Genomic DNA, 13,021 nt, shown 5'->3' with positions numbered 1-13,021 from the left:
TGTCTCAGTTCCCCTGGCTAGGAAAAGGGATTCCCTTCCCCCTTGTGCTTCCCAGGTGAGGCGATGCCTCGCCCTGCTTCAGCTCTCGCTGGTCGGGCTGCAGCAGCTGACCAGCACCGATTGTCCGGCACTCCCTAGTGAGATGACCCCAGTACCTCAGTTGAAAATGCAGAAATCACTGGTCTTCTGTGTCGCTCGCGCGGGGAGTTGGAGACTGGAGCTGTTCCTATTCGGCCATCTTGCTCCGCCCCCAGTTGAAGTTTGTTTTTAAACTCTATTCATAGTAAAGATGTCACATGCTTATTACAGAAATTAGGAACATATAGACAATTAAAGGAGCAATATAACACTTAACACTCATGATTTTACCTACTCAGAGATAGCCTAAACCTTTTCTCTGCCGTATGTATTTATATGTGTATGAATACCTGTGTGTGTGTGTGTGTGTGTGTGTGTGTGTGTGTGTGTGTGTACCTTCTAATCCTGCAAGGTAGGCAGACATGATTAACTATAGTTTGCAGAAGAGAAAAAGACTTTCCAAAGGCCACACAGCTAGTTTAGCTGGGCATGAGAAAGGATCTGACTGACAGCAGTGGCAGCAGAGTGACAGAGAAAAAAGAAGGTGGGGTTTAAACCCTAAATAGTGACCCCTGATTTCTCTGTGAGTTGTTTCCCTACCTTGTGCCCACTGGCTTTCTGGTGGCAGGTTTTGGGGCTGAGCCTCATGGTTCTCACGCATTGTGTGAGGACAGCCCACAGAAGGGATTTCTCTTGAGTGGACCAACTTCCCTATGGAAAACCAGGGGCTCTAAGGGGCTTCCCGGCAAGCTCTTGCCTTTCTTAATGACTCTAACTCTGCTTGACAATTGATATTACATTTTCCAAAGAGTGGAGGAGTTTACATTGGAGTTCAAAGCAAATTCTCTGGAGCCGAACTATGTCTTGGTCCACATTCTGGGGCTGCCACTTATTAATTACTCCATGGCCTTGGACAGGTTAACTTACCGTCTCTGTGCCTCAGTTTCTTCACATGTAAAATATTAATAATAACAGCATCTACCTTGCTGGGTTGATATGAGGGTTAAAGGAAATAAGATAGAGAAAGCAAGGATTATGCTAGGAACTGGCTACAGTGAACCCTAAATAAGTATTAAATGTTGTTATTACAATTATTTGCCACAGAAATATCCTTGGAGGTCTCAGAAGCTTGGAAAACACATAGGTTTTTTGGACTCCCCCTACATAATTCCAGTTGTCCACAACAGCAAATACCACAACCGTAGCCGATTTTCTCTGGAGGCTTTTCCAGTTGCACCCGCCCAGATAGTAAGAGGAGCGGCATGGCAATATTCTGAGAGAAAGTGCCCCTCTTGTAGCTCAAAGGCAGATATGAGGCTCCATCCCCAGACTGCCCACTTTAGGAAGTGCTTTATTTCATGGTTTCCTCCATGTTGCCCCTCCCACCTGAAGATGGGCCCATTTGTTTCTCACTCTCTCAGGACTTCCAAGCCCCTTTTACATAAGCCTGCTGCCTGTCCCCTCTTTCAACCATATTTACATTTGGGGGAAAGACCATGATTAGAGGTTGCTTGGGAAAGATTATCTGAAGTTTTCTGCTCTGGTCACCCACATATGCATGCATGGATTCAGCCTGGGGCAGATGGGTCTCTCTTTTTCCCCAAGAACTGCTGAACCCTTCCCCTTCAACTCCAAGGGAAGGACTTAACAGAGGTGAAGTCTAAAACCATGTGAGATGGTGCTCCTTAGAAGCAGCTGGTTGGATCAGGGATGGATTCATGATTCTTGAATCAGATCAATCAGATTCTTGAGGATTTGGAACAAGAAATTCAAAGATGTTAGGCTGTGGTCCATGAATTGGAAGGTTCCTTAGATTCAGATTGGGATAACCTTTTGGGGATCATGTGTACCCAAAGGCAGAGCATTTACAAAGAAGCGTGTGTGTATGAGAGAGAGAGAGTCAGACAGACTACTTTTTTGGTTTTCAGTCCAGAGTTCCGAGTCCCTGCAGAATGTCCTGCCCTTGGGTTAAATAATACTCCTGTGTGCACAGGACCTCTCCAACTAGTTCAGGCAAGCATACCACACAAGGGAACTTGTGTGCATATTTCTCATTCAGCCCTTCCTATCATTTTACCTTCAAACTCCAGCAGCTCTGGCAGCTTTAAACTTTCCTCTTAGCCTAGTCAGACTGCTGCTTTCTGCTGTTTACTCCCTTGTACCCTCACCCACTCCAGGGACTCGGGGAAATCCTCTCAGGGGAAAAGCCAGGAAGAATATGAAGCTTTCCTCATGTTTCCTTTCTCTTGGGGATCACAGCCTCTCAGGTCCTGCCTGCACTGGATGTTCTCCAGTTCCTTTGAACAGTGCTTAGAAAGCAGAGCAGCGATTAAAAGCTCTTGGGCAAGAGACTAGATAAAACTAGGTTTGAATGCTGTCTCTACTGTTTTCTGGTTGTGTGACTAGGCAAGTTGCTCAAGTGGCTCAACCTCTCTGAGCTTTAATTTCCTCATCTAGCAAAACGGGGATGATAATATTTACTTCATGAAATTGCTCAGAGGACTACACAAGACAAAGAATATGAAATATTTAGGATGTTGCTTGGCATATAGTCGATGAGCAGTAAATGATAATTTATGTACAGTAAATGATAATTTATGTATGTGCATCCCAAATCCAAAAATTCAAAATCTGAAACGCCGCCAAATCCAAAACTTTTTGAGCACCCACATAATGCACAAAGGAAGTTCTCATTGGAGCATTTTGGATTTTGGATTTTATGATTTGTGATGCTCAATTGATAGGTAGGTATAATGCAAATATTCTAAAGTCTGAAAAAACCCTGAAATCTGAAGCACTTCTGGTTCCAAGCATTTTGGGTAAGGGATACTCAACCTGTATTACAATTCATATCTTCTCTTTGAATTGACCTTTTATCATTATGAAATTTCCATGATTCTAAATTGGCAACACTGTTTCTTTTGCTGGTGTTTATGTGGTATATCATTTTCCATTCTTTTATTTTCAATCTTTCTGTGTCCTTATATTCAATGTGTGTCTCTTATAAACAACATCTTGTTTTACTAACTTTGTATTTTCATCAGAGTGTTTACTTCATACATAATTACTGATATAGTTATGTTTAAGTCTACTAGCTTGCTTTGGGGCATGACCCTTACTCCTAGACTGTGGCCCTTCAGGGAGTCTCATCCAAAGCCCAGGATGTTTGCCAAAGCCCTTCCACCAGTGGGACTTGAACCTCTCAGCATCACGTGGCAGCGGAACTTGGTTCCCGTATTTAGCATCCCAGTAGTTTTCCTTTCTGCTGATTTCCTCTACTTCTCACTGTACGTGCGCATCTTAGGAGTCAGCGAATAACTTGAGGGGAACTTGTGTGCATATTTCTCATTCAGCCCTTCCTATCATTTTACCTTCAAACTCCAGCAGCTCTGGCAGCTTTAAGCTCTCCTCTTAGCCTAGTCAGACTGCTGCTTTCTGCTGTTTACTCCCTTGTACCCTCACCCCCTCCAGGGACTCGGGGAAATCCTCTCGGGAAAAGCCAGGAAGAATATGAAGCTTTCCTCATGTTTCCTTTCTCTTGGGGATCACAGCCTCTCAAGTCCTGCCTGCACTGGATGTTCTCCAGTTCCTTTGAACAGTTCCTTTATATATTTTGCCCAGCTTTCCTAATTATTTTATAAGGAAAATTAATCCGATACAAGCCATTCCCATATGGCCAGAACCAGAAGCCTAATGCAATTTCCACTTACTGAATCCTTCTCAAAACTGCTCTAGACTAGGCAGCAAAAGTTTCTGTTGGCAGGCAAATAATTTAATCCTTACTTCAGCCTACAGAGAATGAAATGACCTCATAAGTTGGACCACAAACAAAGCTATCTGAGATATTTAACTGATATCAGACTGAAATTTAAGCACTTGTTAAGAGTTACACAGTCCTGAGAATATAAAAGAATTCAGAAGTCTATTTGGTTCAAGGTGTTTACATGGCTTAGGGTTTCTCTCAAAAGTCATTGGACGTAGGCTAGAATCACCAAGGAAATGAAAAGCCAATCTAATGAGTGACTTAGTGAGAAACGCATACTGCTGAAGGTAACTGAAGAACTAGGCAATTGTACGATACAGGAACAAGGGCCCCAAGGTCACTTCTTTTAAGCTATGAAGTCATTGACTAAGTAACCACAAATAGGACCCAGTGTCTCTTATGGACTCAGACAAGAATCGAGTATGCTCCACCTATAAACTCAAGAATGCTGAGAAGCAACCACCAAAATTACTGGAAGTGATAGGGTTTTCTTAGGTGTGGGGAGAAGAATCCACTCAATGTCTGCAGATCTGGGTCTCACACCCGAAGGAAATTTCTGGTAGTGATTTGCCTTGGTTACCTGGAATGGTTATTATCTTCTTTAGTGGGTATTTTTTCAACCCTGGTTCATCAGTCCGGGCTAGTCAGAGGACAAAGGCCACATCAATTATTTTAACAGAGAATTTAATATATGAATTATTAATCAGAAATTGGACAAATAAGATGGCAAAGAGGGGACCCAGAGGAATCACAAAGGTGGTAACTACAAGAAGCAACTACCACCCTTAGAACTGGGGAAACAAAAAGAGTGTTAGGGGTTATTGAAATTTAAAAAGTTAGAGGAGGGGCTCCAGAGGGCTTCAGAATTCTGAGGAGGGATCCCAGGCTGGACAGTGCTTGCATCTCTAAGGGGAGATGTTGAGGCTGGTTCTGGGAATGTGGATAAACTGCAAACAGTAACTCAATACTGCTGCTGTACCCAGCTGTCTGTGCCAGGTAATGTGGACAAAGACAGGATGAGTCCAATTCTTCTCCCTCCACCAGTCCCCCAGGCTCCCTCTAGCGCCCTCCATTAGCAGAACCTACCAGGGACCCAGCTGACAAAGCAGCAAGGTGGTTTGCAGAATCCCAGCCACAGCAACACAAAAAAAGGAAAAGGCTCGAAACTGAGAGACAATAGCTCACCAACACTTCAGGGAGGTTTAGATTTAAGGGTAGAAATATTTAAAAGAAACAAAACTATAGCATTAATATTTTATATTAGGAAGGAATATGTGCCTATTTGGTGTTTCAGAATGTGATATTTGAGAGAATAAAGCCCACTAGAGTGCAGTTTTACAACTCCACTTTAAAATGTATAATTGAGAATTAATTTAGACTTGTGTTTTTTTAATGGTGACATCTAAGTTTAAGTAGAGTATAAAAACATTGAAGAGGACTTAGATTTCTCTTTTAAGTTAAATTTATTAGCTTCTATAAGAGGTTAAAATTTGGGATGATTTTGCTTGTGGTCAGAAAAACCAAAGTAGTTAAAAAATAAACATATTAAATTTCTAAATTTGTTTAAAAATGTTTGAAGTGCTGAGCTATGCTTGTAAATAAGAGCAAGCATTATTCAAACACTCCTCCAAAGTTACTGCCACGATCTGCTAGACTTATAAAATAGAATAAAATTTGTAAGCTGAATTTAAAAGCATAAAAAATGTTTAAACTTTGCATCTGAAATAGAATATTGATTCTAAAGACAAAATTATTAAATTAAATATAAACATTATTACTTTTTAAAGACAAATTTTAACATAAGTTTTTTTTAAAAGCCCCAAAATCTTTTCTACATAGGAAATTTACTGTCCAGGATACCAGAGTCCCCCACCCCCACTCCCTACGCCATGAGGTTTTCTAGAAATGGTTGCAGAAAAGCAAGAGATGCAGCTTTGTTCCTCAGCTTTTCTAGAAACCCTGGAACATCTCTTACCTTGTAGCAAGCTGAGGAGATTATGCCCCTGGCTTAGTTATTCTTCATTTTCTATCAGGCTAGGGTACCTCCTAGAATAGAAGGGGATGACCACTGGACTTGTGGTAAACCTGGGGTCAAGTCCTAGCTCCATTGCTTAAAAGACCCAAGGCTCAGTTTACTCATCTGCAGAATGGGGGTGATACCTGCCTTGCAAGGTTGTTGTGAGGAACAGCATAGTACTCGGCCCTCATTCTGGATTCCTGAATGCAGAATGGGGCAAGGAGGTTCTTGTCTGAGCTCACTGGCCTGGGACATTCTCTCTTCTTGGCAGGAGAGTTTCTTCAAAGAGATGGCCCTATGGCAAACAACAGGTACTCTCACTGTCCTCAGGATTGCCAGGTCCCAAAGCAATCTCTTACCACAGACAGAAAGAGGGCAGGCCAAGAGAAAGAGCTGGCTCTGGAGCAAAACATCAGCCCCGTGAACAGGGTTAACTCTCTGCAGGGAAGTGGCAGACATTGGCTGGAGCAAAGGGGAGGAGTTGCAAGAAGGGCTCAGACTCCCACCTGTGTTCACTGGGTCACCTGGGCACACAGCCTCAGTTGGAACATGCTTGGAGACAGCTGCATGGGGAAGTTCCCTACCTGGAGAAAAAGGAGAGAGGTGGCATCCTTTCTGCACATACCTGGCAGGGGCGGGATGGAGATCAGAATTATACCATCCCATTCATTTATTCAATGCACATGACTTAGAAATTTCTCTGTATTGTGAGGCCCTAAGCCTGCAAATATAAATCCTACACATTCTTGCCTTCCTGGATTAAGCCCCTGAGACTGTATAGAGGTTGAAGTGACTGCTTCTATCTGGAGAAGTGATGGGGAGGCCCCCAGGGAGAGGGAACAGTGGGAGCATGGCAGGGGGTATGGAGATGGAAGGCAGCTTCCTGGGACAATGAACAGCCCTGGTGAAGCAGTTGGTCTCCAACTCAAGGGAGTCAAAGAGCAGCCAATGAGGCTGGGAAGGTAGGTGGGGTCGGCTTGTGAAGGACCTTGAAGTCGAGTTCAGGTGTATGGATTATATTGAAAGCCAAGGAAAAGTTTTAAGCAGGGGTTGCACCTTAGATCAAATGGGAATGTCCATAAGGGAGAGATGGAGTCTGTACACAAATACAGAAAGTAGCAAGTTGTGCAAGTCCAGACTAGGGATGGTGAGGGCCTGACAGAAGGCAATGAGGCAATTAGAGATTGGAGCCTGGGACTACAGAATCGTGGTCTCTGTGGGAGTCTAGGCCGTGGTGGGTGGAGGTCAGGCTATAAGGTCCCCAGGCCATGCCACCCAGTCTCCCCTGTACACTGAGACCAGCACTTGTATGCTGCAGTTTCATCTTCCCAGGCTCCCAAGTACATCCCATGACTGGCCTTTCTCCTGCTGGGAGAGATATTTCAGCAGAGGCGGCAGCAGAGCAGTACCCACAGAAATCTTCAGTCCAGCTGAGAAGGGATGGAGACAACAGCAAGCATGCCAGGGAGGACACCAGTGCATCTCTGGCCAGCTGAGGGGCTCAAGGCCATTTAAGGACTTTCAGAAGAGCTTCAGCCAACTTACCACTGCTCCTTAGCGTGAAGGCAGGGTGAGCCCCTGGGGTGGACACTTTTTGTCTATCTTGCTTTCCTTCTCTTTTCCCATCGGATTCCACTGGGCCGGAAGACAAGGAGATTCCTGAGTAGCTCAGCTGGTCTTTCAGGAGCTTGCTACCCACAAAGAGTAATCAGTAGAAGCAGCAAAAACTAAGGATTATGTGGTAATCATCATTCTGTGGGGCAGAATAATGACTCCCCCTCCCCCATCAAGGATGTCCACGTCCTATTCCACAGTACCTGTGATATATCCTACAAGGCAAAAGAGACTTTGCAGATGTGATTAAACACTTTGAGTTGGGAAATAATCCTGGATTATCTGGATGGGCTCGATGTAATCAACAAGGGTCCTAGGGAGGCTGAATGTAGTTTGGAGTGATGCCATGTGAAAGGGACTCAACCACCATTCACTGCTGGCTTTGAAGATGGAGGAAGAAAGCCACAAGCCATATGGGCAGCCTCTAAAAGCTGGCAGAGGTAAGGAAACAGATCATCCCTTAAAGCTTCCAGAAAGGAATGCAGCCCTGACACCACCTTGATTTCAGCCCAGTGAGACCCTTGTCAGACTCCCAGCCGACGAACTGTAATAATAAGTTGTTTTGAGCTGCTAAGTCTGTGGTAGTTATGGCAGTGATCGGAAACAAAGCAGATCGTAAGGCTGGCTCCTTGTCACTCAGCTCTTGGGTCAGTTGACTTGGAGAGAGACCTCCTTTGGCCATCCTACCCACAGTCATCCTTTCTTCACTCTCCAGTCACTGGCACTTTGCCATTTCATCCAGTGTTGTTCGGTAGTTGTGATGCTTGTGTTGACCTGATTTCCAGCCTTCCCCACTAGAGTAAGCTCCACGAGAGAAGGCATCTTGGTTATTTGTCCATCACCTTATCCCTAGTACCAAGAAAAGTGCCTACACACAATGGAAGCTCCACAAATGTTTGATGGGTAGACGGGTGGATGAATGAATATGATGGTGCACTGCTATGTCATGGGCACACTAATGACATGAAACCTATTGAGACAGAATGCTCAGTGGTTGTTTACCATAATTATGACCTGCAAAGGCTCAACCGAAACATACACACTCTCCTTTTACCTCCTACAGGATGACTAATCAGTCACACTTCTTCAAAGGCTCTTATTAAGCCTTTAGAGGTCTCAGACTGTTGCCGCTATAGGCCTCCTAGAAGTATTTATGCAGAGTAAAATATGATAAATTTCCTCTGCCAAACAGAATCAGGGGAATACATGAGATCATCCATGAGTATGTATGCTAAGTGTTCCCTCTAGGTCAAATACTCTGGGAAGAAAGGCCAAGCTGGTTTTAGAAAAAGTGTTGGCTTCTCAGACTTTTTTCAGTATTTTCTAGCTCCACAATCTGTTTCTCCAGGAAATGAGTTGCCAATCCAGTCCAGGATTGCAAACAAAACTCAGGGAAGACTGGCTGAGCTAAGGCTGCTGTCTGACTGTGGAGTGGAGGCAACAGGAAAAGAGATGAGGAGGCAGAAGTGGGGGCAGGGAGTTTGAGGGAAGGATGCATCAAAATCTAATTTGAGGGAAAAAAAGATCTAATTTGACTGCTATACTTGCAAATTCAATCAAGACACCCTTGGGGCACCCAGCAAGGACAAAATGTTGTTTATTGAATTCGTTTTGGAAACAGACAACATGAAAGGTTTCTGTGAGCTCACTCGAAGAGTCATGATTGCTTCCTGTCATCAAATGTCAACCACAGGAAAAACCTAGCATAAATAATGAAAACGAATCTAGGAGAGAAAAGTGGTTAAAACACCTCAGCTATCACTCTTCCAATAGCCCTCTGATAGCTAACATGATCATAAACATCAATAAAATTTTTATAGGTATAGTCTATTTACTGCACAAATATCAAGTGTATACATCGATGGTAAAGTTGTAAACTGGCTAACAGTCATCAGCAATTAAGTATACTGGGTCTATACTGACACTCCCATTCTCATTTTAAGAGCTTATATATTTAACTGATGACTGCTCTCCTCATCAGGGACATTTAAGACATGGAAAAGGCATTTATATACACACGCACGCATGCACATGTGATTAACCTTACAAACTGAAAAAGTAAGCCCAAGCATGATTAATTAATTTGCCTGGATCAATAAATACTAGTCTCAAATGTTAAGTGTACTAATAAGGACAGAAGCTATCAGTTACATAAATCATCATGTTGCTACCTACTGATGTTCCATTTGCTAATGCATGTTAGTCAATTTGTAGACTTTATCCAACACATACACAGAGATGATTATTTTTGTTTGAAATTCTCAGCCGATCAGCAGAGATCTTTTGGATATTTCTCTCCCATCATTCTTAGAATGAAAATGAAATAACTCTTAAATTTCTAAATTCCCAGCCATCAAGAGCACAATTCTGATCATACTTCAAATCTTCACCCAGAAGGGAAATGCCATCAAGAGTTAAATGAGAAGGTCTCATCACCATGGCAGCTTAGGCTGATCTTCACCTTCTCCCAGCACCCTCTTGCCATATTGGAAGCCAAGGTGGCTCATCTCTTTGAGATTTCATAAACATCAACAGGAAGGGTCAGAGGAGGAGCCTTGTCTTGTCTTTTTTCCTGGAGCTGTTATCAGTGAGACAGACAACTACAAAGAGGAGGATAGGGATTCAAGGTGGATAAAAGCCCCCAGACCTGGAGGGAGCAGTAGAAGGATGCAGCACCGTGCTATGGCCTGCAGCCCCCAAGTGCTTCACATGTTAGAAATTCCGGGCATTTCTTTAACCACAGGGAATAAACATCCTTCGAAAAGGTCCTGCCCGCATCTCCCCTCTCTCCCCACACTGTAAAGCATAGAAACATTCCATTTTCCATGCTTCCTGGAAGAATCCTCTGCCCATGAGGCAAACTGGGTCTCCCCACCCCAATGCAGCTTTTCCTAGAAACCATGAAATTTACAAATTTACACAGGCCACTGTGGATTCAAGTCCAGCTGCTTCTAGAGCTCTGTGACATAAAAGCTCTGTGCACCATAGATCTCTTTAGCCTGAACCACTTCCAGTCTCTTTTCCCAGGAGCTCTGCTTGTGATTTTAGTGTGAAGACTCACCCCAGTGGAAATGAACAGTGCAAGATCCCACGTGCAAAATTTGCAAACTTTGTTTTTGAAACAACACACATTTTAAAAATTCAAGTCAAATCCAGGTACAGGCTAGTTGGTTGGTATCAGTTGGCCCCTCACACCCACCACAGGAAAGCATGATAAGAAAGTCCGTTTCTGAAATGACAGAGACAAGAGGCATCGGGGGGTGAGTTCCTTGAGCTTGAGAGGAAGCCTAAGAGGGAAATGCTGAGGCTCAATAAAAGACAAGGCAGCTCCAGCCTCACAGCCCCTCTGGGTCAAAAGCCAAAGGCCTCTGTGCAAGCAGCACATAGGATGTGGATATAGGTGAGGACAGATCCTCACCCACCAGAGGGGTAACTTTCCCAGCAATTCTGAAACTAAAATAAGGCAGGCACATTCCCAGAGCCCTGCTGAGTAGGGGCTGCAGGCTATTTTCACTCTACACAAAATGGGGGAGAGGAGTTCCCTCTCCACTAATTTTTCACCCATAACCCACCACATCACAAGGAACCTAAAGGGGAATTCCAAAGGCCAACACATCCTTGGTGGTTGTATGTGTGGTCCTGACAACCTCCTGTTCCAGAAATGCCAGGAGTATTGGATATGTCATTGGGAACATTAGGCAATCCAACATCAGAGGAGGAAAGGCCCAGAGATGAGGATCTGAGTCAGGCTGGCAAGGCTGGAGTCAGAAAGTGACCATTAGGCAATTGGTCACTACAATTGGTGGCTACAAAGAACTGGTCACAGTCACCAAAATGAAGAGGTTCACAACAACGGTTTCCCCTTAGGGCATTTTGACCAGGACAGTACCCTAAAAGAAATAAGGCAGCATTGCACAAAGCAAGAGGCCCCTCAGTAATCCATGGAGATGGAGATGTCCTCATCCTGGTTGCAAAACAGGAGGTGGAAAGGCCTGGGGGTGGCGACTCAGCTGAGGGAAGCACAGTTCAGCTCTGAGCCCTCCTGGCTGCCCCCGGCCCCCTCCTCCAGTCCATCAGGGCTATCGGTGATGTTGGGCTCGCTGGAGCACTGCCGGTGGGGTGGGGGGAAGCTGGGTGGCAGGAGAAGGCACTTGTCCTCACTGCTAGCCTCCTCCCCCAGGCCTGAGTGCATCATGGTGGCCATGGCCAGCAGCTGGATGTCCGAGTGGGCATTGGCCACTGTGTGCCGCCGCACGCTGCCACACTTCTCCAGGTAGGCTTCCCCCTCCTGCTCCGTCAGTGGGGTCAAGACCATCTCATTCAGTGGCCGGCTGACTGCGGTTATCGGGGAAGCATAGTTCAGGACAGTCATCTTGGGCCGGACTCTGGAGTGCCGCCTGGCTGCAAGAGAAGAATCAGCAAAGACTGTTATTGGGGAGGAGGTACTGGTGCTCAAAAGCTCCTAATCCAACTAGGGGAAAAGAACAAGGTGGTGGCTCAACCTTTAGGAGCAGCTCTTAGGTGCAGCCCTACTACAATGCAAGGGAGGAATTTGGTGATACCTAAATGTTTCTCTTACAACTTTACCTGTTTATGCCAGATCCTGCCCGTAACCAACCCTACCCCACATATTAGGTGGTCACCAACAGACTTTCCTTGACAGATAAGGGTCAAGGGAATCTGGTGTGTTTCTCAGCTGCTGCCTGAGCTTCATCAGATTTGCCCTAAAATTCCCTTTCAAACAATGTCCCCTGAGGACCTGGGCATGGGATGGCCAGCTTCCAAAAGAAGCACCCTGGCTTCCTGCAGGAGTGGCCTCTCCCATGCCAACAGGTGACATAAAAGAGCCTTCATAAGCTGAAATCCAGAGGAAGAGATAACTGGGGAGTTACCTCAGTTGTCAAACCCAAGGTAGCAGGACTGTCTTGCAAATCATAGGGAACCAGGGCTATCAATGACCCTCATCTCCCGCCAGGTCAAGGATCTCAGACCTACGTTCTGTTCAAGTCAATTCTCCTGGACTCAGTCTTTAGCATCACCAAAGAACAGGCTAGGTTCCATGGATCACCCCAAGGAGGTAGACACAGGAAGACTGGGTACTAATTCTACAACTGCTGCTTTTTGGTTTTGAGACAGTTTTGCTCTTGTTACCCAGGCTGGAGTGCAATGGTGTCATCTCAGCTCGCTGCAACCTCCGCTTCCCAGGTTCAAGAGATTCTCCTGCCTCAGCCTCCCAAGTTGCTGGGACTACAGGTGCCCACCACCATACCCAGCTAATTTTTGTATTTTTACTAGAGATGGGGTTTCACCATGTTGGCCAGGGTGATCCTGGACTCCTGACCTCAGGTGATCCACCCGCCTCAGCCTCCCAAAGTGCTGGGATTAAAGGTGTGAGCTACCACGCCCAGCCTACACTGCTGCTTTTGAATTCTCATCATGTTCCAGAAACTGCTAAACCTAGACATTTTATCCTTTGAATCCTCCCCAAAACTGAACCTAATTCATGGTATAGTATCAGCTTCCACTTTCCAGACGAGAAAACTTGAGTC

The 13,021-nt window shown here is 45.0% G+C and overlaps 1 protein-coding gene across 8 annotated transcripts in view; it reads right to left on the bottom strand.

Annotated features, from left to right (window-relative positions):
• Positions 1–9,052: 9,052 nt before the first annotated feature.
• The window catches only part of PRR5L (proline rich 5 like), a 97,422-nt gene continuing 93,453 nt past the window's right edge, over positions 9,053–13,021 (bottom strand). For 7 of the 8 annotated variants that reach the window (XM_017881633.1, XM_017881638.1, XM_017881632.1 and 4 more), the window contains one exon: positions 9,053–11,873. In XM_017881633.1, coding sequence (XP_017737122.1) covers positions 11,479–11,873 — 395 coding nt within the window. In that variant the 3' untranslated portion in view covers positions 9,053–11,478. The remainder of the gene's footprint in view (positions 11,874–13,021) is intronic. The other variant, XR_001887268.1, reaches the window with a different exon arrangement.

The sequence above is a fragment of the Rhinopithecus bieti genome, unplaced genomic scaffold (genome assembly GCF_001698545.2).
Source record: "Rhinopithecus bieti isolate Rb0 unplaced genomic scaffold, ASM169854v2 scaffold_12859, whole genome shotgun sequence".
Classification (NCBI taxonomy): Eukaryota; Metazoa; Chordata; class Mammalia; order Primates; family Cercopithecidae; genus Rhinopithecus; species Rhinopithecus bieti.
The sequence above is the reverse complement of the archived record's forward strand: the minus strand, read 5'-3'. Positions and strand labels throughout refer to the sequence as shown.